Below are 22482 nucleotides of genomic sequence, written 5' to 3'. Positions count from 1 at the left end.
CTGAGGGCTGAGCTGCAGAGCACGTGGAGAAAACCCACACGTGACCAGCGTCCCATCAAAGCTGGATGAGGCTGTGTTACTAAACACGGGGCGTCACAGGCTGCTAAAGCATGTGGGGGACAAAGCATGGCAGGTACCTGGCAAGAGATCAGAACGAGGGAGACAAATCTCACGAATCCGCAGCCGTTCCTTGTCACTTTGCTCTGATCTTCCACGAGCAAAAGCTGCACCAGGGTAGTAGGCAGAGGGTGGAGAGAGGAGAAAGAGCAGGTCAGTTTGCTTCCACGGTTTAGCAAAGACTACGAGGGAAAAACCAAAATCTGCCCTCCCTCAACTTAAAAACTTAAGTTTTCAACTTAAAACCATTTCCCCTTGTTCTGCTGTTATCTACCCTTTCAAAGAGTTGATTCCCCTCCTCTTTTTAGGCTCCCTTTAGGTACTGAAGGCTGCCATGAGGTCACCCCACAGGCTTCATTTCTCCAGGCTGAACAAGCCCAGCTCCCTCAGCCTGTCTTGGCAGGGGAGGTGCTCCTGTCCCCTGATCATCTCTGTGGCTCGCCTCTGGACCCTCTCCAACAGCTCCCTGTCTTTCTGGACACTGTACTGCAGCTGGGGCCTCACAAGAGCAGAGCAGGGGGGGACGATCACCTCCCTGTCCCTCATGGCCACCCCTCTGCTGATGGAGATAATGTGATCCTATGAGCTCCGCCAGCCAGCAGTTCTCAGCACTCACTGTCCCCCCGTCTCTCCCACACTGTCTCAGCTTACCTACAAGGTGCTGCACAGCACGGTGTGAAGACAAAGGGACGCAGTCGGTGCACAAGTGCAACAAGCGAGCTGCTCAGTCAGAGCTCCAGCGCTCCAATGAAGGGACGCAGCACGCACTGCTCCTCCCCTCATTCTAGCCCTTATGACATCACTGAGGGCCACCAGGCTGCTCCACCACGACGGACAGGGTGGGGAGGCAAGACCAGTCACAAGGGCAGAAGATTCCAACAGCCCAGCCCAACGTTCTGGAATCAGGGGCTGCTTGGAATTCTACCCCAGCCAAATCCTGGAGAAGCTGGCACGGGGTCGTCATGACCAAAGCGCAGGACCTGGCGCTTGCTCTTGTTGAGCCTCGCACAACTGGCCTCAGTGCATCCCTCTGGAGGGCCTTCCTGCCCTCAGCCAGATGGACGCTTCCTCCCAGCAGCGTACCTTGCAGTGCTGGGCCCATGTCAAATCCACACTAGAGTGGGTTTTGTTACATTCAAGGGCATGTTGCAGCACCCATCTATTTCACCTGGAAGGAAATAAAGAGGAGATGGGAGAAACACAGAACTGCTGCCAGACTGCTTTATCACCTTCTTACAACAACTTCCCTTGCCTCATCCCCTACCGGAACTCCTGGATGATGCCCACAGGCTGATAGTTGGATCTCAAGTCCATAGGACTCCTTTCACAGGGCTCCATCAAAAAGGCTGTCACACTTGTTCCGTACACTCACACTGACCCAGCAGTGGTATCACAGTCACTTAACACACACACAACAACCAAACCCCGAGCATGCACATCCCTTCCTGCGTGACTGCAGCCCACAGCTCCCCTTCACACCTCCGTGGATCTCTGGTGTTTTACACTGATGCAGCCTCGCTGCAGCTCCGTGGCTGTCACACAAGGCCTGCAGGACCTCTTTCTCTGCAAACCCCGTCTGCAGGCATTGGTTCACGAGGTTCACCTCCTGCCCTCCTGAGCAAAAACAAGCACTAAGAACAAGAGCAAAGCGCACTGGACTCGATCTGGCTGGATCCCCAACCCTCAGTCCTGTCAGACGGACCCTGGTGTGGAGACTCATCCCCAAAGTCTGGCTGGACATCAGCACAGGCATCCTTCTTCAAACGCCCCATCCAAGCAGCAAGGGATCAAAGCGTTGGCACAGCTGAAACAGAAATGCTGTGTGAGTTTCCTGTTAGCACTGAGCAGGAACAAATCTACCGCTGAGCAGCAGGATGTGAGACAAGCAGCAGAAGACACCCAACCTGCAGAACCAGCTCGTTTGGGGTCGGTCCAGATGTTTGTCTGCTCCCTTCCCTGGCCCAGGCCAAGCTTGTCAGCTGCTCCTCCTTTGTGTAGGGGGAAATGGTGCAGATGCCATGTGGTGGCTATGCACAGCATGCCTTGGACTTGCTTTTCCTCTCTCCATCTTCCATCTTCCATCAAAAACAGCATCTCAAACCTTTCCTTGCTAAAAAAAAAATCACTTAGTTAAAAAAGAACTGGCAGACTTGCTTTTTAAACTACCTTACTTATGCAGCTTGATCCTTTAAAGCACAAGCTCACCAAGCAAGGAGCTACCTTAGACACCTCAGCCTGCAGGGAAAAGTGATTCCTCTGTGTCTGCAGACTTTGCACACATTTCCAGGTGCAGCAGTCAGCCCAGTTCTCAGCACAGCTTTACCAACCACAGAAATCCAGCTTACTTTTTCTCTCTTTTAAACACTGCACTGCTGCAAGAAGCAAGGATTAAACCACAAAATCAAGAACTGGGCTTGGAAGGGACCTCCAGAGATCACTGAGTCCAACCCCTGCACAACGGGCTCCCTACAGCAGGCTGCACAGCTGGGTGTCCAGGCGGCTCTGGAACATCTCCAGAGAAGGAGAACCCACAGCCTCCCTGGGCAGCCTGTTCCATGCTCACCGTGAAGAAGTTCCTGCTCTTACAAAGAAGGAAAATAGGACACCTGTTGGGAGGGAGGTCACAGAAATCTCCGAACAACAACCCTCCAAACATTTGAGATCTTTAGACGTATAAGAATGATGTAAGAGTTCTTTCTTAGTGGTATCTGATACCCCGAGTTCAGGATATTTTCCTAAGAATAGTGACAAAAAAAGATACGATAAGGGGTACTTAAAGCACAGCATCTGTAATCAGATCAGACTCCTGCATTGTGAAGACTTCCATGAGTATTCCTGCAGAGTGCATCACTTAGTCTCTCTTTAGCCTTGTGTTCATGGTTTTCCTGTAAGAGCTTGTCTAAACACTGCCTATAATCGTGGTTATGCTAGAAGCATTTGGATTTCTTGATCCTTAGTGTGATTTCAATTACAAATGCAGATGTTTTTTTGTTAGGGACAGCTTTCAATTTCTCAACTGAAATTTCAATATTGCATTAGGTGTTGACAACCACGGGGCTGCAGTACAGAGAATTACAGGAAGATTAATTTCTCCATCTCCATGCTCCTAGACATTTATGATTACAGTGATGTAGTTATATACAAAGTTGCAAGATACCAAAGCTAGAATAACCTCTTGGTGCAGCAGGATGTCTGGAGCCCAAGTGCAGAGTCTCAGTGTTGCAAAGCCTTGAAGAGGTGCACCGTATGTGCTGGGGCTGATGACACAGACACTGGAGCAAGGCCAGTGTGCTGTTAGAAACTTGACCAGCAGCTGATCTGTTGTCAGCCATTTCTGGACACAAACGGGATCTGGTCGACTTAGGACATGACCTTTGGGCTGGAGAGCAACTCCCCGAGGAATCACACAGCCACTGCAGACCGTTGGCAAGAACCCCATACCAAAACAGCTCATCTGCAATCAGTTTTTAATCTGTGCAGCAGTGATTGGAACAGGCGCACGCTCTCTGCAATTGCAGGAATGCTCACAAGTGGAATGTACATCACCTGTGTGCTCCAGCTCTTCTGTGTGCATGCTAGGAGCAGTGATCCCCCTGCACCCAGGGCTGCAATAAAGTCCTGTGGGCTTTCTAGCCTGCCAACCAGCAGCCCAGGCTGCCCAGAGCCACATCCAGCCTGGCCTTGGATGCCTGCAGGGATGGGGCATCCACAGCATCCTTGGGAAACCTGTTCCAGTGCCTCACCACCCTGAAAAACTTCCTCCTCACATCCAACCTAAACCTCAACACCCCCCATCTCAGTTTAAAGCCATTCCCCACTTGTCCCATCACCATCCACCCTCCAAAACAAAACACCTCGGCTGTTCAACACTGAAAGAGCAAAATAACCCACAGCTCTTCCTTCCACTGTATGCAGTTAATTCCAAACTTAAGGTCACAGGTTAATTACTCAGGTGATCCTTCCTGACAGAAGAACTACTCGTAGTGATGTGTAGGAGTAAGGAACAGCTTGAAAAGGTCATGGACATATTAGAACTTGCAGCATTTATCTTAATAGATGCCTACATTGCAAAGCATTTTGTAAAACACACGTTACAAGTACTGTGCATTGGATTACACTATATCAAACTCTAAGTAACAATACAGGTTGCTTTTAAATCTACACTTACATGTTTTCTTCTAAGTCCTTGATAAAATTCCTCACTACCTTCAGTTTTACAGCCAAAGCAGTGTTTGAGCTGGTAATGTACTCTTGAACAGCACTGCTGCCTTTAACATTTGTATGTTTACATCTGAAATGAGAACTTGGTCATTATTTCATGATGAGAGAATCTTATATGACAGAACAGAATTTCAAAAATCTGACAATACTGTAAAATGCCAGCGTAAGAATGTGGCTTTGATTTTTTTTTCCTTTTTTTTTTTTTTTTAAATGGTGAGTGTACCATTAATTCAAGACAAGAATTTTGTTTGTAAGTCGATCTCTATAACTGTTCTTGGCATCATTCTGTAGGATGAACTAGATACATGGAATGTGGCACTGGCTCCCCAGGGCAGTGGTTTGGCACTGAGCTGACAAAGGCCAAAGAGCATTTGCACAATGCTCTCAGACACAGGGCTTGACCCATAGGAGGTCCGGTGTGGAACCAGGAGGTGGAATACATGATCCTCGAGGTCCCTTCCAAATACAGATATTCCATGATCCTCTAATACTTATATTCCCAAGTCCTGTACGCAGTGCTCAGGTGCTTAATTGAAAGGTTCCATGAAACAGTGAGGTATCTATGTCCCTTTACCACTCAGTTATTCAATTTGCCACATGGATCTTTTATCCAGTCACATTAAAAAAACACTCAAAGTATTTCCTTCAGTCTTCCATTCTGATTGAGCTTTCTGGAGCAAATAAAGAGTTGCAACTCAGAATGTCCACACCTCCCTTCCTGCACCCTGCATCCTTTTTTCATTCTACTGTGATTACATACCATTCTATTGTCACCCTCATTCTGTCATTATCTAGGCAGTTTACTGCCATTAAATTTTCCAGCAACAGATGTCCACAAGTACAGCCAGCCTGGAAATATTTCCAATACTTACCTTTGTCCTGATGTCCTTGTAGGAGCTGGGACATTTCTCCATCTCAGCAGCAGAGGGCAGGAGGGGTCCAAGGTGAGGGCACACTCTCCTCTGTTTTTCTGGCACTCAAAGACAAAGGGAACAAGAAAACCAGACGTGTTTCCCTGCCCATGGCAAACCCCAGCCTTTCCATCCTTACAGTCCTTCCTGCCATCAGCAGAGACATTTTGGTTTCTTTCCAGTCTGAAGTGTGTTCCACCTGATGACAACTGGGAATGTCTTTCTCTCACCATTAGAACCATTGCACCTCTGACTAAACACATAGCTAATCACCACTGAAAACCTAGATGCAATTTCTGCAGTGCACAGACCAACAGCATGTTGATTAACATTCAGAGAGATTGTGCAGGTGTCCTTTTAGGAACTGGCCTACAGTATGCTAAGAGGGATGGATGTGGGGACATTAGGATAACGTGCCCTCTGCCTGTTAAGACAGCCCCAGCAGAGCAGGTCAGCAGGCTGAAGAGCTGCGTGGGTCACCAGGGCTCAGAGACTTCACTCAGCCATCTGAAAGTTGAGGGACTTCAGCCCAAGCTGCCCTTTTCCATGCAGGCAAGGAGGCCAAGAGAAGGTGGATCGGCACGGTTCTGGTGCAGACAGGGGCTGCAGTGTGAGCAGGCCTACACAGACAAGGCTGTGCCCACACAGAGTGACAGCAGCTTTCGCTGTGAGCAGATTCCCAGGGGGCCTGAGCCATGGCAGTTCTTGATGGCAGCATGTTCCAATCAGCCCTGGAAGTCTTCTCTGGACGTCTGTCGCATTCTGGAATCCACACTGAGGACGCAGTCGCTGTGTCAGAGCAGCTGGCAGAGTCACGGGGAACCGTGACGTAGTTGGCCCAGGGAGCAACAACAAGGCCTGCACTGCTCAGCCAGCCCAGGCCAAAGGGGAGCACGAGAGAGAGCAGAGGAGAGAGGGGGGAAAGAGGGCCAGGAAGGAAAGGCCTGTGCCTGAATGGACGTGTAGCAGCAGCTGCTGACAGCAAACTCGGTGATGGCAGGGGCACAGCAGAGCAGTGCAATGCTGGCAGCTTCCTGTGTCTTTCACACAGGCACTGCAGACATGGCCAGCACTGGGAGATCAGCAGAACTGCTGCACACCTCTGCCAGCCCAGGCCAGAGGAGTGCAGAACAGTGAGCTGCTGCTGAGGGGAGAGAGGATGGCCTGAGAGCTGACCTGAGAGGCAGGGCTGGCTGTGTTACAGCAGCCTCTGTGTCCTCCTCCTGTGTCTGTGAGGGCCAGAGGGCCAGAAGAGAACATGCCCAGACAACGAAGCCCTGCTGTCCTCTGCTGCTCAGCTGGAGAGATGTTCCGCCTTCCTGAAGGACGCTGATCCAAAGGGAAGGAATCAAAGGAAGTCCAGGCTGGCTGTCCTTGTGGGCATCAGCTGCTGGCAGCTGCCTCTGTGCTGCCATGGGCAGGGCACAGCACACACAGTGTTTGCAGTTCCCTGTGTGACACTGGCCCTGGTGACCTGACAGCCATAGGGAGACAAGAGAAAGAGCTGCCTCCCTCTGCCAGATGAGGCAAAGGTGAGAATCCCAGAATCACAGCATGGCCCGGGTTGGAAAGGAGCTCAAGGTTCATGAATCTCCAACCCTTGGCTCTCCAAGGGTGCACAGGGGGCTTTGTTCTCCCTGTGGTGCAGCTTCAGTGCCAACTCACAGCTGAGCTGGTTGGCACACTGTGACAGCCTGCCGCTCTGAAGCTCTTGGGGCAGTGCTCAGTTCTTTCTGAAGTACTCTGGAAAATGCTGCTTCTCCTTCAAGTCAATGTCTGTTTCCAGACAGACGTCTTTTTCTCCTCTGTACACACAAACAGTATCTTGTAACTCCCTGGCACAGTGCTCAGAAGTGATACTTCTGGAAGCACGTCAGAGAAAAGTGGCCTTGTCCCAGTGGACTTTCAGAGCAGATGAGAACAAGTCTTGGTTGACGGCTTTCTTCTGCTTCTGGAACTGCACAGGCAGGTTGTGTGTTGTCATACTTTATGCCAGAGTGCCAAACTGAAGCAGTTTCTGCAACCTCTTTTTTTCATACTTGTCACTCTTTGCTGAGACCTTAACTTAGTCATTTTTAATGCGCTCTCATCTAAACTACTGTGTCCTCCAGTGTCAGTGTTGTATGAATCAGGACTGTGGGATTTCATCAGTGAAAGGATTCTGCTCTAATGACTGTCATTCTAAAGCTGATATTGTTTCTACCGCATCAGGCTTGCAGGAAGCATCTCTGATCAACAGAGAAATCAGAAAAATTGCTTTTCCTATTGCAGTTTCCTTTTAACTAGTGATGAAAGCTGTCAGTTTATTTTTGGCACCAGAAATCCTGTGATGCAACCAGGTTAGATAAGAAGTGAAACTGAGTCAAAAGTAAAGGAACATAGATGAGACAGCATCACACAGCTCTGGAAAAGATGTTCCAGCTCTGTGTCTACCTACACCTTCAGGAGATGAAAAGTACTGGCTTACTGAGGTGTCCTGGGTTGCAGGTTCTGTTAGTCTCCATTTTTGGAAGAGCTGCTTGCAATAAATACCTTGTAAGGTGAATGAGCTTGATAGAATCAGGGTGTGAAAGAGATGGATTTGCTGTTTCCCTGAAGGTGCAGGAGAATTGCTGTGCCTACAGTCAGTAAACAAGGCAGAAATCACTGTGTTCCTCAGAATGAAAAGCAAAAGAATAAAAATCTTTTTGGGAGTGACAGCACGCCTGAATGAAGCACAAATCTAAACATTTAAAATAAGGGCTAGTGTCAAAGGGACTTGCAGTATTTCTCGTGAAGAAATATTTGATGCTTCTTTAGGAAAGTCATCATAACAAAAGTGTACTGATGTCTTTGCTGAGGATTTCCTTGGTTCCAGCCTGAAGGTGTGCGCAGGCATGAGCAGGCAGTGCTGAGCTGCAGGTGAGTGCCTGTGTCCCACAGCAGGAAACCCGTGGATGTCTTCAGGGGTTTGAAATAAGCAGAGCTGAGAAACCTGCAGGCTTTCACTGAAATTGTCCTCTGCTTTATTTGTAATCTTAGTTTCACCAGTGCTTTCCAATATTATTTTCGTATGAATGCAGATACATGGGATAGGATTTAAAGTTTTTATGGTGCTGCTGTATAATTTTCTGTGGTCATCATAAGCCAAAAAAAAAAATAAATGGTAATCAGGCAATCTATTAACAACCTGTGGCACGTGTCAAAACAATGAAATTCCTTGCAGGAAGACAATATTGCTATACAATAATGTGGCAATCCAAAACTGTTAATTATACTTGATGAGCTGGAGATAATCCTGAAATGCGGGACTTTGATCTTAGCCAAGAATAATAAAAGTTATTATCATTCTTAAATTGGCAGCTGCTATCAAAAGCCTGTGTCTTATTTCCCTTTTAGTAACACTGGCTAAATCAGAGAAAGTGATAAAAGAATTTCATGATTGCAGCTTAGGGATTAATTCCCACTTGAGAAGAAGTAATCTATGTCCAAAAATGTCTGTAAATACTTTTTCTATATTATTTTGCTAGATGAATTGATATTTGAGATGAATGGCAAAAACATTTTGCGTACATAGATAAGCAATGCAAATTTGCAGGATTGTTTTAGAGAAAAAAGCTCCGGTTATCTGATCGTTTCCATGCAGAAATAAGATTTACAGAAAAATTCTCATTATTCATGCATGATTAAGTTCAAAAAAGAGATGTGGGGGATGTTGTTTCAATTCCAGGTAATTGTAGGAAGGACTGTCAGGATGGAAAGGCTAGTGTCTGCCATGGGCAAAGAAACACTTCTGGTTTTCATGTTCCCTTTGTCTTTGAGTGCAAGAGGCCATGAGGAGAGTGTGCCCTAAACTTGGACCCTTTTTGACCATTGCAGCAGAGATGGAGAAGTGTTCAACCTTCTAGAAGGACTTCAGGACAAAGTTATGTAATGAAAATAAGTCCAGGTTGGCTGTCCTTGTGGGCATCAGCTGCTGACATCTGCATAGTTGTTGCTATGGGAATGGCAGAACAGCTGGAATGTTGCATTTCCTTGTGAGACACAAGCACTGGTGAATTCAAAGCCAGACGGGTATATAAGAAAGAGCATCACCTCCCTGCCAGATTAGGCAAAGGTGAGTGGGATGTTGTTTCAATTAGTGCTGATGGCATGAAGGACTGTAAGGATGGAAAGGCTGGTGTTTGCCAGGGGCAGGGAAACACATCTGGTTTTCATCTTCTCTTTGTGTGCCAGAAATAGAGGAGAGTGTGCCCTCAACTTGGACCCCTCCTGCCCTTCTCTGCTGAGATGGAGAAATGTGCCAGCTTCTAGAAGGACATCAGGACAAAGATATGTAATGAAAATAAGTCCAGGCTGGCTGTCCTTGTGGGCATCAGCTGCAGACATCTGCATTGCTGCTGCCATGAGCATGGCACAGCAAGTAATAGATTGCTTTTCCTTGTGTGACACAGCCTCTGTTGACTTGAAAGAAAGAGGGCTGCAATAGAAAGAGCTGCAACCTCTGCCAGACATGGCAAGGGTGAGTGGGATGTTGTTTCCATTGCTGCTGATGTCAGGAAGGACTGTAAGGATGGAAAGGCTGGTGTTTGCCATGGGCAGGGAAACACATCTGGTTTTCATTTTCTCCTTCTCTTTGAGTGCCAGATAAACAGGGGAGAGTGTGCCCTCACCTTGGAACTCTCCTGCACTCTGCTGCTCAGAGGGAGAAATGTCCACGCTTCTAGAAGGACATCAGGACAAAGATATGTAATGAAAATAAGTCCAGGCTGGCTGTCCTTGTGGGCATCAGCTGCTGGCATCTGCATTGCTGCTGCCATGAGCATGGCACAGCAGGTAAAAGATTGCTTTTCCATGTGTGACACAGGAGCTCTTGACTTGAAAGCTAGAGGGATGCAATAGAGAGAGCTGCAACCTCTGCCAGACATGGCAAAGGTGAGTGGGATGTTGTTTCAATTAGTGCTGATGTCAGGAAGGACTGTAAGGATGGAAAGGCTGGTGTTTGCCATGCGCAGGGAAACACATCTGGTTTTCATTTTCTCCTTATCTTTGAGTGCCAGATAAACAGGGGAGAGTGTGCCCTCACCTTGGACCCCTCCTGCCCTCTTCTGCTGAGATGGAGAAATGTTCCAGCTTCTAGAAGGACATTAGGACAAAGATATGTAATGAAAATAAGTCCAAGCTGGCTGTCCTTGTGGGCATCAGCTGCTGGCATCTGCATTGCTGCTGCCATGAGCATGGCAAAGCAGGTAAAAGATTGCTTTTCCTTGTGTGACACAGGAGCTCTTGAGTTGAAAGCTAGAGTTCTGCAATAGAAAGAGCTGCAACCTCTGCCAGACATGGCAAAGGTGAGTGGGATGTTGTTTCAATTAGTGCTGATGGCAGGAAGGACTGTAAGGATGGAAAGGCTGGTGTTTGCCATGGGCTGGGAAACACATCTGGTTTTCATCTTCTCTTTGTGTGCCAGCAAAAGAGGAGAGTGTGCCTGCAACTTGGAACCCCTCCTGCCCTCTTCTGCTGAGATGGTGAAATGTTCCAGCTTCTAGAAGGACATCAGGACAAAGATATGTAATGAAAATAAGTCCAGGCTGGCTGTCCTTGTGGGCATCAGCTGCTGGCATCTGCATTGCTGCTGCCATGAGCATGGCACAGCAGGTAAGGGATTGCTTTTCCTTGTGGGACAGCTGTTAAGCCATTCTGATTCACCACAGCATACAGTTTTTCCCACACTGCTGTTTCTATCCAGCAATGTGCATATGTGCAGTGGTACAGAGGTTGGTGGCCCTGCCTGTGGCAGGAAGTTGGCGATTCCTGATGTTTGAGGTCCCTTCCAACCCGGGCCCTCTGTGTGTGTGTGTGTGACTGGCTCAACACCCATTGTTGCTAGCTCAGCAGGTATACTGCTAATTATTGAACATCTGACAGCTGCTTATCAACACTTGGGCACTATTTCTGGACACCTTCTCATCCCTTAAGAGAGAGAATTTTGGAAGGAGGACAGAGGGGAGTCTCTTGATGCCTGCCTGTTGCATCCCAACCTGCCCACAGCGTGAGTCAATTCGGCCTTGTGTGGAGGCCCTGGCTTCTTTGGAGTCTGTTTTTCTTTTGCTGAGCTTCTCCTATCCAAACAGAATGGCCTTACAACATGCTTTCTGGTCCTTAATACTAAACCCATGCAATTTGTATCTATTACAGTTCCGTAAGTGAGAATTGATCACATGATTGAACAACTGTATTTCTAAAATATGTTATGAAATAACTTATTTTTACTAATACTAATAAAGTCTTTCTACTTTTTCAAACTGTTTCTAAGGGCAAATTACAAAACACATGGTGCTGTACTGCTTCTGACCAATCCCACATTTGATAGCCAGTGCAGAAACAACATTCCATCCTACAGCATTAGCTAGTTCAGAGGTACCAGGCGTGTATCTGGATGTGGCTGTTGTGCATAACTGGGGCTGAGGGATCAGAAATGACAGCTCCACTCTTGGAGACCGCAGAACTAAAATGGAAAGATAAAATAGTTGCAGGGCAATTGTTCTCTGTGCCTGAAGCAGGGACCGATTTATGGGGGAGAGATTTAACAGTTAAATGAGGATTACAGCTGCAAGTCTGTGAAACAGATGTCAGGTGTCAATGAATGTGTTAACAGCTCTGATGAAGAAGAAATGAATCCAAAGGTGTGGGCAGGGGAAGGAAATCGGGGTGGACTCACAATTTTCCCTTACAAAGAACTGCCCAAGGAGGGAGTGGAGCTGTGAAACAGCAACAATATCCCATAGCCTTAGAAGGGAGAGTGGGTCTAAAAGCTGTAACACAGACACTGGTTAAGGATGGTCTTCTGGAACCTTGTCTGTGGCCTTATAACACCCCAATCCTGTCGGCACGGAAGGCAGACGGCACGTATCGGCTGGTGCAAGATGTAAGGAAATGACTGAACCCGTTCTCAAAAGACAGCCTGTGGTTCCTAACCCCTATACCCTAATGAGTCAGATCCCACATGGACATCAGTGGTTTGGTGTGAGAGACCTCAAAGATGCTTTCCGGACAGCCTTTGGACTCAGAGAGAAATGGCTGCGTTTGTATGAGGACACATTGTAATCCTATCGTGATTCGTGATGATACTGTAGATACTGGAAATCGTGCTAATCCTTGTCTTTGCAGCATTTGAAGGAAGCAACTGGTGCTGCTGTCATGCAGAAAGCTCCCTTCCAACCACTCAGCAAGCATTTGGATGAGACAGCTTCCTGCTGGGGAGCCCTCCGGCATCACTGCTGCCTCCTCCAGAACCATACCTGCAGATGCTTCAGAGCTCTTCAGCATGGACTTCCTTCCTCCCATCAGCAGCTGCTCCTGCACTGACCTTCATTCACACTGGGATACCATCTGCTTCCAGCAGGAGCTGACCTGCGAGACAGAGAAAGGAAACGTGGGATGAGCACCAATGCAGAAGCACAAGGCTGTGTCACCACCACGTCTTGCAGCCTTGGGAAGTCAGCTGCAACTGCAGCCTTGGTCAGAATTACAACGGGCACCGTAAATTAAGTGTGACCTCTGAAGTTGTTGCTATGATCAGAAATAGACGCCGAAATCGCTCACATAACTGTCGGTGGTTCCCTCCAAATTCTTTTGCTTTGGGGAACAGATGGACTCGGAATGGAAGGACAGGAGAAAAATGACATCTGTTTGAGCTCAGCAGACTTGAGAGGTGGGCCTGGGTGAACCTCATGAGGTTCAGCACAGCCAAGTGCAAGGTTTGGCATTTGGGCCGGAGGAATCCCAGGCATTCTTTTGTCATCGTGGTGGTTTCCAATAGACCCCAACAATGAGACATCAGGTCGCCATGTGGGCTCCTGGGTGACACTGCCATTTCCCAGCCATTGCAGCCTAGGGGCAAATAAAGTAAAATACTTCAGAAAGATCTCACACTGATTGCATATTTTACTGTTCTTTTACACAAAACAGAAGGGGAGGGCAGCAGATGCATGCAGCTGCATCAACACCCAGGCTGCTAAAGGAATGGAAAGACAGAAACATCAAATATCAATGCCTTATTCTAATGCAAGGAGGGAAGCTTTTTTCAATGTTACTTTTTATCATTTAAAATAAGCAGTTGGCACTCTTAAAGGAAAATCCTAGGCCCCAGGTTCTGACAGTGTGGCAATCTGGACTCAGCTGTGAATGATCCATACAGTCTGTTCCAGATTTTAACATCCCTTCTATGCATTCACAAGTTTTCTCTCTCGACTTCCCCTTACAGCCGTTAGATGCCAGCAAAACATCCCACAAACACTCCTTAACTCTGTGCACACAGGCACCCATCCAACCAGAGCCATCAGTCATTCCCAGCCATGCGCTCTTCCTCCAATCCTGGTCAGCATCACACGGCCGTCACGCAGCTCACTTGACTCAGTTTTTCTCTTCTTTCTGGAGGTGTCCTTGCTTCTCAGCCTTACCTTCTCGTGATGTTTATCTCGCCCTGCAGCTCCTGCTCTGAATAGGCTTTCTTGGATTCCCGCATGACAGGCACAAAATGCAGCCACAGCCCCTGCCACCAAGGTCAGCTCTTCAGCACACATTACCTGAGGAGCACTTGGCAACTCCTGCAACCTGAGCAGTGCCAGGAAGACTGTTTCACTTCTGCTTCTCCTGGCTCAGAAATTAATTTTCCTACCTAGAAAATGGAAAAAAAAAGAAAAAAATCCTGACATAAAGCAGACACAATTGATACCATGGAATTCTGGAAGGCAATTTGCCCTCTATGATGAGAAGTTGAGTGGAAAGAACTAAGAAGAGCCATGAGCAGGTTGTGAACTTGTGGGTAAAATCAGGAACTGCAGCAGTGCAGGGCTTCTGGAGGTGAGGGTCTGCTACAGCCGCCTGGAAAGAGAGCCTGTTGGTGGGAGCTGCTTCCTGCAGCCAGCAGAAGCATCGCACTCACTGACTCTCATCCTGATGGGGGATTCCAGTCAGTCTGGGAAATCAGCATGGCTGGCTGCAAGCAATCTGACAGACTCCTGGAGTGCAGTGAGAATCACTCTGTGGTGCAGGCATTGGGCACAGCAAGCAGAAGGGAAGCATTGCTGGACATGGTGCACACCAGGGGTTACGACAGGAGGCGGTCAGGGCTGCAGTGACCATGCCCTCCTTGAGTTGGTGATCTCAAGGAATGCGGGCCTGGCAGGAAGCAAAGGCAGGAGCCTGAACTTCAGGAGAGCCAGCTGCAGGCTGTTCCAGGAATTCTTGGACGAGATCCTCTGGACAACTGTTTGTAGGGGCAAAGGGATGGAACAGAGCTGGTCACTTTTTCAGGAAAACTTGCTCAGGTTGCACGCTGAGCTGCAGGAGAGGAAGGGGAGGAGGTGCCAGCACGGCTCTGCACGATGCTCTGCCACACTGGGCAGCTTGATCATGGCTCAGCAGTGGGATCCGACGTGGAGAAGGGGAGAAGGAAATCAAGGATGGGAGGGAGCCATCAGACACAGTCGGTGAGTGTCCGTGCAGTCTTGCAGACCCAGAGATTCCCAGGTTGTTTCTGCTTTCGTAGCTTCTTTGTGCTGCAGGGTGAGCAAAAGGTTCTGCTGCTTGATTCTTCTGCAGGAGCCGCCTAAAAGGGAAATGGCCACTGAGCTGCAGACCAAGCAGTACTGCCTGATGTTGGCCAGGGGGAGCTTCTCCTCCCACACTGTGATGATGACAGGTCTGGAGATGATCTGCATGACCAGCTCGTATCTGGGAGTCAGGAAAGGACATGATGGGAGGAGAGAGGTGTTAAGGAGCGGCCAAGGCATGGAAATCCATCAGAAAGCCCTGAAAAGCATCACAAAGCCACAGCCAGGAAGCTTGGGAGGATCATGAGCAGCATCCAGGATGCGAGAGATTATTTGCTACCATGCCAAATGGTAGCAGAGCTCCCCCTGCAGACATCCCAAAGCCAGACAAAACAGGAACAAACCCGGAGCTGTGCTGCACGCACCCCACAGCCACAGCATTGCAAGCTGGGGTGCCTTGCTGTGTGCTGCATTCATCCCAGTCCGTGTGAATGAAGACTCTGGAGGCAGTCAAGGCGTTGGTTGAGCACGAGTGTGCTTTTATTATTATATAAAGGACAGGAGGGTGTGAGAGGTCCACAGTGAAGATGGGACTCATCCTGTCTTGTCATGGAGAGAGTGGCTCAGAGCTCTCAGTGCTGCTCTCCGGTGCCTGAGACTGGAGGTCTGATTGAAAGTCCTCCTGCAAGAGGCTCTGCTCCTCTTCACTGACACTGACCTGCTCCTGCATGCAGGTGCTGCTATCGGGGCACTCACACTGTGCTTGGGATGGGCTGCACTGCAGAGACTATGGGATAAAATCCACACATGTGACTGTGGTGTCTTGCAGGCCCAGGTCAGCAACTTCAGCAGAGCCAGGTGTAATGAGAGCATGGACTTCGATGAGCTCCTTCTCTCCATTAATGTTGTTAGATGGAAGGCTGCTATTAGAACTGCAGCAATTTGTGCTTCCTAAGAGCTCTCCACTGATAGAAGCACAGAGAGCATCCTCACTACTTGCCCTGGATCTTATGGCTTGGCAAGGGCTCGATTCACCTAGAAAGGATACACAGGGGTTAGTGTCAAACTTTCACAAGCTGAATTACGACAGTGGTACTTGATCAGGGGTGAAGATTTAGGCACGGGATTGAACGCTAGAAAGAGATACATGTGCAGAGCAAGCTTGAATTGTATGTTCCTGAAAAGCAGGGATTTGGAAGCTGCATTTGCACCCTTACCTGCCAGGACTACCACTGCTGTTTCAGAGGGCTGCCTGGCATTGCGCTGCAGTTGGCGTTTGCTGCCAGAGGATGGCTTCCTGAGGCTGAAGCAGCAACACCAACTGCTAGCTGGCGATTCCTCATTCTTGCTGAGTGGATTTTGCCTGGAGAGAGAAAACAGCCAATGCTGTGAGTCGTGCGTGGTGCAGGGTGAGGGAAGAGCTGCACTGAGCTCTTGGCAGCAGTTGCTTGTTCCTAGCACTGCCTGGTTTCTGCAGAAACAACTTAGAAACTCGCTCTGTTTCCAACAGTTGAGGATGGCTCCATTCCTATAGCTCAGCCCTGAAGTCTTGCTGGCTAAATTCCCCTCAACTCTGTCAAGCAAGATGCAGAGCATGTGAGCAAAGGCTCCACAGCTGTACAGCACAGCATCTGAGGGATGGCTTTGATGGAGCTGGCAGGCATAACTGCTTTCTGAGGAACCGTGCAGCCATAAAGGAAGTTCAGAAGCATCTCTGACTCTTACATTAGCACCTCATCGGCCTCATCTCACTGCCATGTTTAATTTCTAGTGCCAGCAAGTCTGACCAACAGCTCTGCTTAGAGGAGAACTGGAATTGGTTTCAGGTACTTGGCCCTGACATAGGAAAACCACACCAGTAGCATAACCTAGTTTCAGCAAGTTTTGGCACTAGAAATCATGGAAAGAAAAACACAAAAACCCACCCAAACAATGATGCTAGGTGCTGGAAAAGAAAGTCCTCTTTACCTGTCAGATGGAAAGTCGATGACTGTGTGGAATTTGCCCTGCCCAGCTGCAGGGCTTTCTTCCACTTCCATGTCCCTGCTGCTCTCTGTCACAACAGGAGAGCTGCTGTGGCCTCGCCTCTGTGCCTGTGCCTCCTCCAGGCTGAGCAGCTTTGTGGCAGCAGAAGAGACCCCCACAGACTTGGGCCCTGGGAGAGAATTGTGCCCTGTCAGGGAAAACCACAGGTAAGAGCGAGGATCAGAAAGCAGCAGCACAGCCACCACAGTTCTGGGGGAGGTGCTGTATTTTTCTCAGGCTTGCTTATCCCAGCCACTGGAAGAAGAGAAGCCCAAAATAACCATGTGGGCAGAGGTCTGTTTATGGCAAAGGACACGGTCATCATTAAGAGAGCTCACCCCTAGATAAAAGGGGCAGGGAACTGAGAAAGCTTCGCTGCCACACTTGCATCAAGCTTTTCCTGCGTGCAAACCATAATAATGACGGTTTCCTCCTTGTGAAGTTTGGGCTTGGACATTCTCAGCATCCAGCAACAGGATGCCATACCCTAATGGAAGTCCAGAGGTCTGCTGTCCCCTTGATGGTAAAAGAGTATCTCAAACATCCTGGAGAAGGCCTGCATTTGGTCAAGGTGTCAGGTCAAGATCAAGCTAATGGAGGAAGACACTCACCTGCTGCATCTGCAATGTCTGCTCCGGATTTGGAGCCGAAGAGGACGTCTGTGTGGTTGATGATGAATTCCACCACATCCGACTGCGTCTGCAGCTCCATGCAGGCAGCTCTTCCGCTGGCGCAGGCAGACTCGTTCTGCTGTGATCTGTAGAAAAGGCAGATTTTAGAAGTCATTTCTCCAAGACCGTTTCCCCGAGTCTGAATTGTTGCAGCCAAAAGCTGTCAGCTGAGGCTCTGGAGACTTCCGCAGTGGGCAATCAGTGATGCCACTGCAGAAATTCCCCTGGATGATCAAGGACACGTCAGTCCCATCTCAACAAGACTGCAGAAATTGTCACCTAGACATTGTGCCCGTGGGGATGGAGAACAGCTCAGGCTCCTGCTCTTCTGTCAGCCACAGATTTTACAGGAGAAGAGCACATTTGATGGAGAAAAAGGGAGCACTGGTTTTTTTTTTAATGGAGAACAGATGTAAGCGTTGTGTTGAAACAGAAGCAGAAGTTTACCTTAAGAGGTTTGGAGCCCACATAATGGCTAGGTTCTTGGCATGCATGTTTGTTATCGTGGAGCTCCCAGCCAGACACGCCAAGTGTCTCATCAGGAACTCCAGTGTCCTGGAAAACAAGAGAGGCAAACGTTCAGCACCAACAAGCATGCCGTGCTGCAATTCGGAAAGACAAAGGCTGGAACCGCATCGTTGCCCTCTGCAATGCAGCAGGGCTGAGCTCAGCAGGCTGAGGGCAGCACTGACCTGTAGTGAGGAGCGGGCAGCTGCTGGATGACGTCCTGCATTCTGAGCAGCCGCTCCTCCTCTGTAGCGGCACCAACAGCATCCTGGAGTAGTGCAGAAAGGGAGCGAGACACCAATCAGGCTAGTACACCACTGCGAGTAAACCTCGTGGGGCTGACAGCAAAAGGGCCTCCGAGCTGGGGCACTGCTGCAGCCATCTGCCAAGAGGCCCAGGAAGAGGGAAATGAAAGACGTGGCCTTGTGCTTACCGAGAACTTGCCGTACAGCTGGTGGGTGAGCAGAGGGTTCGGGAGCTCCCTGAAGTACATCTTGCAGAGGGAGCTCACGCTGTGAATGTCACGGACGGTGAGCTCAGGAATCTGCTCCGACTCAAATTCCTGCCTGGAGAGAGGGACGCAAACCCGGTTGAGCGAGAGGAAGGCAAGCCCAAAGCCACACCAGATGCACTCAGGCTGTGTCAGTCGCAGCACTCTTACCGCAGCCTCTGGATGTTGGACGCGACGCCGGACAGGCGGTATATCCCCTGCACCACGCCGTGCTGCTCAATGAACTCAGCGCAGCTCTGGAGGACCTGGGGGACTGAAGAACACGTGCCAGCCGTCAGTGGAGCTCCTGATTCAATCGTGCTGCAGGCTGTGCTTCACATCCCATCCACTAAGCCCAGCCAGGCTTGGCTGAAGCAAATACAGATGTGCTTGTCTCTTAGGAGCATCCGCCTCACTTTATCCTTCAGCCATCAACTCCCATTACACGTGTCTCCACGGCTATCAGCCTGCCCCCTGCTAGATATGAGCTCCCTTTCATCTTCTTTAGATGCCCAGCAGAGGAAGATCTCAGGAATGGGCAGCTCCTTACCATCACGACCGGAGTGGAGAAGATGCTCTCCCAGGTCACCGCCAAACACCCTTTCCTTCTCCACCTCCCGCTCGGTCGGTTTCTTTGGGCGGGCCTTCACCAAGGAACGAAGGAAGGTGAGGATCTTGCTGCGTTTCTTGGGCACTGCACAACAAAAGGAAGAAACCAGGTCATTTCAGGTCTGGCTCCGTTGGACGAGGCCGAGCACAGCACATTCTACAGAGCACGTCAGAACGGGAAGAACATTACCAACCAGTACATACAAAAAGGGATTTTCCCCATCTCTGGAGGAGCACAAGGCCAGGCTGGATGGGGCCCTGGGCAGCCTGATCTAGTCTCACATTAAATGTGGGGGCTGGGAGACCATCCTGAGGCAGGAGGGTTGGAGCATGATGATCCCTGAGGTCCCATCCATCCCAAGCCATTCCATGAGTATTCTATAGTTTTGCCAAGTCCAATCATAAACACAGGAGGATTGGGCCAAATCTCTGCCCCATGGTGTGCATGAAGAATCATCAACCCAGAGGACAATGTGGGATGGATTAAGGAGGTACTAAACATGGAACGCACCCCAAAAAAGACTTCATTTTGCTTCCCCACACCATCAAATGTAACATCCGTACCTGGCTTTGGCACAGAGTTGATGAGTGCCTCAGGAATGTTCTTATTAATGAGTTCCACACACTCCCCTGGGAAAAATCCCACCTGTAACAAGAAGAAAAGAGAGGCCAACTATTGCATGCAGCACTTCTCAGATCTGAATTGTTAAACCAAAAGGCACGTAACATTTCCCTCGGAACGTGCTTGCCTGATGTTCCATAAGACTATCCAGCAGAAAATGACCATAGTTCACAGCATAAAGGTAATAATTTTTCAACATTTGCAGCCAAAGGCAAGGTCCTCTGACACCAACGCAGGGAAACTGTTTATGTCCTTTAGGCATCCTGTGCAGGCAGAGCAGCTCTAAGCTGAGATTCCTGCCTTTACTGAAGTTGCACTCTCCAGTCTGAAGCTTGTGCCTACCTGGAAGCCGAGCTTGCCTCTCCACCAGGGGGTCAGCTCCTTTGGTGGCATGTCGATGACACACACGATGTCTCCCACCTTCAAGAGATTGCAACGTCAATCCCAGCTTCAGCACGGCTGGGAGGAAAGCACAGCTCAAATGACTGCATTCTTCTGCACTGCCAAACATGGCCGAGCATGAGAGCACTTGCACCAGTGCAGCTCTGAAGGCATTTGCCATTGTAAAATTGAGCAACAAGGAACGCCTTGAACTGCTTACCTCAAAGGAGAGTTCATCCGCTGCCTGGGCAACGTATCTCTTAATAGCATGGGCAGCAGCAATAGCTGGAACATTCACGGGTGCCACCTCATGGTCCAGCAGGGGCTTCCCCTTGTTCTCAGCCTGAAACAGAGAGCACAGGCCACAGTGAGGAGCTGGGAACCAACAAGGAGGACTTCAAGGTGAGGAGCACATCTGCAGAGAAAGCTGCAGGAAATGCACTCGGTCCTTATCATGGGCACTTCAGAAGGAACTGCAAGTCTAATAACGGCTGTTTCTCTCCCTGGTGTGCAGCAGGCACACGCCAGCAAAGATGCATCTCTCCCCACCCAGACTAATCAGCAATGGCACTGACGCAGACAGGTGGCCTTGTCCATTTTGCCCCCTCCTTTCCTGCGCTCTTTGTGCAGGAAGGCTGACTGTTTAAGATGCTAGGAGACCAGGAAGAGGGAAACCAAAGCTACGGCTGCAGTTACAAGGTGCAAACAGTGCCATTGCAAGCACCAAGCAGCTCTCTTGAGCAGTCCAACCAACAGCGAGGCCAAACAGAGCAGAGAATGATTGTTGTTTCTGCAGCCATTTCAAGGGAAAAGTCAGTAGAGGACAAACACAACAGCCGAGATGGCTCTGGTACAAAGACCAATCAGAGCTTCATACTCTACCTCTGTCCATGCCAGGTCAGGCCCACAGCTGATCTCGCTGCACGCCACAGCCATCAGCGTAGGTGTGACAAGCTGGAACTGAAAAGAAACACACTTTTATTTTCTCTGTTCACATCTCTGCTGTGCTCCCTACAGCTGTCGGGCACACTCACACAGCCCAAGCACGCCTGCTGGTGTCCCTGGTGATGCTGTGCAGCTCTGCACAAGCTGGGGCTGGGACTCTTTGCCTAAGAAACTGGTTTCCTGTGGACCAGCTGGTCACAGCACCACAAGACAGCATCCTTCTGAGGGCTGAGCTGCAGAGCACGTGGAGAAAACCCACACGTGACCAGCGTCCCATCAAAGCTGGATGAGGCTGTGTTACTAAACACGGGGCGTCACGGGCTGCTAAAGCATGTGGGGGGACAAACCATGGCAGGTACCTGGCAAGAGATCAGAACGAGGGAGAGAAATCTCACAAATCCGCAGCCGTTCCTTGTCACTTTGCTCTGATCTTCCACGAGCAAAAGCTGCACCAGGGAAGCAGGCAGAGGGTGGAGAGAGGAGAGAGAAAGAGCAGGTCAGTTTGCTTCCACGGTTTAGCAAAGATTACAAGGGAAAATCCAAAATCTGCCCTCCCTCAACTTAAAAACTTAAGTTTTCAACTTAAAACCATTTCCCCTTGTCCTGCTGTTATCTACCCTTTCAAAGAGTTGATTCCCCTCCTCTTTTTAGGCTCCCTTTAGGTACTGAAGGCTGCCATGAGGTCACCCCACAGCCTTCATTTCTCCAGGCTGAACAAGCCCAGCTCCCTCAGCCTGTCTTTGTAGGGGAGGTGCTCCTGTCCCCTGATCATCTCTGTGGCTCGCCTCTGGACCCTCTCCAACAGCTCCCTGTCTTTCTGGACACTGTACTGCAGCTGGGGCCTCACAAGAGCAGAGCAGGGGGGGACGATCACCTCCCTGTCCCTCATGGCCACCCCTCTGCTGATGGAGATAATGTGATCCTATGAGCTCCGCCAGCCAGCAGTTCTCAGCACTCACTGTCCCCCCGTCTCTCCCACACTGTCTCAGCTTACCTACAAGGTGCTGCACAGGACGGTGTGAAGACAAAGGGACGCAGTCGGTGCACAAGTGCAACAAGCGAGCTGCTCAGTCAGAGCTCCAGCGCTCCAATGAAGGGACGCAGCACGCACTGCTCCTCCCCTCATTCTAGCCCTTATGACATCACTGAGGGCCACCAGGCTGCTCCACCACACGGACAGGGTGGGGAGGCAAGACCAGTCACAAGGGCAGAAGATTCCAACAGCCCAGCCCAATGTTCTGGAATCAGGGGCTGCTTGGAATTCTACCCCAGCCAAATCCTGGAGAAGCTGGCACGGGGTCGTCATGACCAAAGCGCAGGACCTGGCGCTTGCTCTTGTTGAGCCTCGCACAACTGGCCTCAGTGCATCCCTCTGGAGGGCCTTCCTGCCCTCAGCCAGATGGACGCTTCCTCCCAGCAGCGTACCTTGCAGTGCTGGGCCCATGTCAAA

At 49.7% G+C, this 22482-nt stretch overlaps 1 protein-coding gene and 1 long non-coding RNA gene across 2 annotated transcripts; both read right to left on the bottom strand.

Annotated features, from left to right (window-relative positions):
* Nucleotides 1-17921: 17921 nt before the first annotated feature.
* LOC149912338 (rho GTPase-activating protein 32-like) lies at nucleotides 17922-20127 on the bottom strand. The gene is made up of 7 exons (XM_090131015.1): nucleotides 20049-20127; nucleotides 19649-19730; nucleotides 19026-19169; nucleotides 18647-18749; nucleotides 18419-18551; nucleotides 18171-18253; nucleotides 17922-18033 (listed from the first exon to the last, which is right to left on the bottom strand). The coding sequence occupies exons 1-7, from the start codon at nucleotides 20097-20099 to the stop codon at nucleotides 17922-17924; spliced, it is 708 nt and encodes a 235-aa protein (XP_089987141.1). The 5' UTR covers nucleotides 20100-20127.
* A 184-nt stretch (nucleotides 20128-20311) lies between these two features.
* Nucleotides 20312-22162, bottom strand: LOC149912337 (uncharacterized). Its single transcript, XR_016462087.1, has 4 exons — nucleotides 22027-22162; nucleotides 21392-21478; nucleotides 20970-21047; nucleotides 20312-20430 (listed from the first exon to the last, which is right to left on the bottom strand). It is a non-coding gene; the product is annotated as an uncharacterized LOC149912337 (long non-coding RNA).
* Between the last annotated feature and the right edge of the window lie 320 nt (nucleotides 22163-22482).

This window comes from Phasianus colchicus, chromosome Z, assembly GCF_987193195.1.
Source record: "Phasianus colchicus chromosome Z, bPhaCol1.hap1.1, whole genome shotgun sequence".
In the NCBI taxonomy this organism is placed as follows: domain Eukaryota; kingdom Metazoa; phylum Chordata; class Aves; order Galliformes; family Phasianidae; genus Phasianus; species Phasianus colchicus.
The sequence above is the reverse complement of the archived record's forward strand: the minus strand, read 5'-3'. Positions and strand labels throughout refer to the sequence as shown.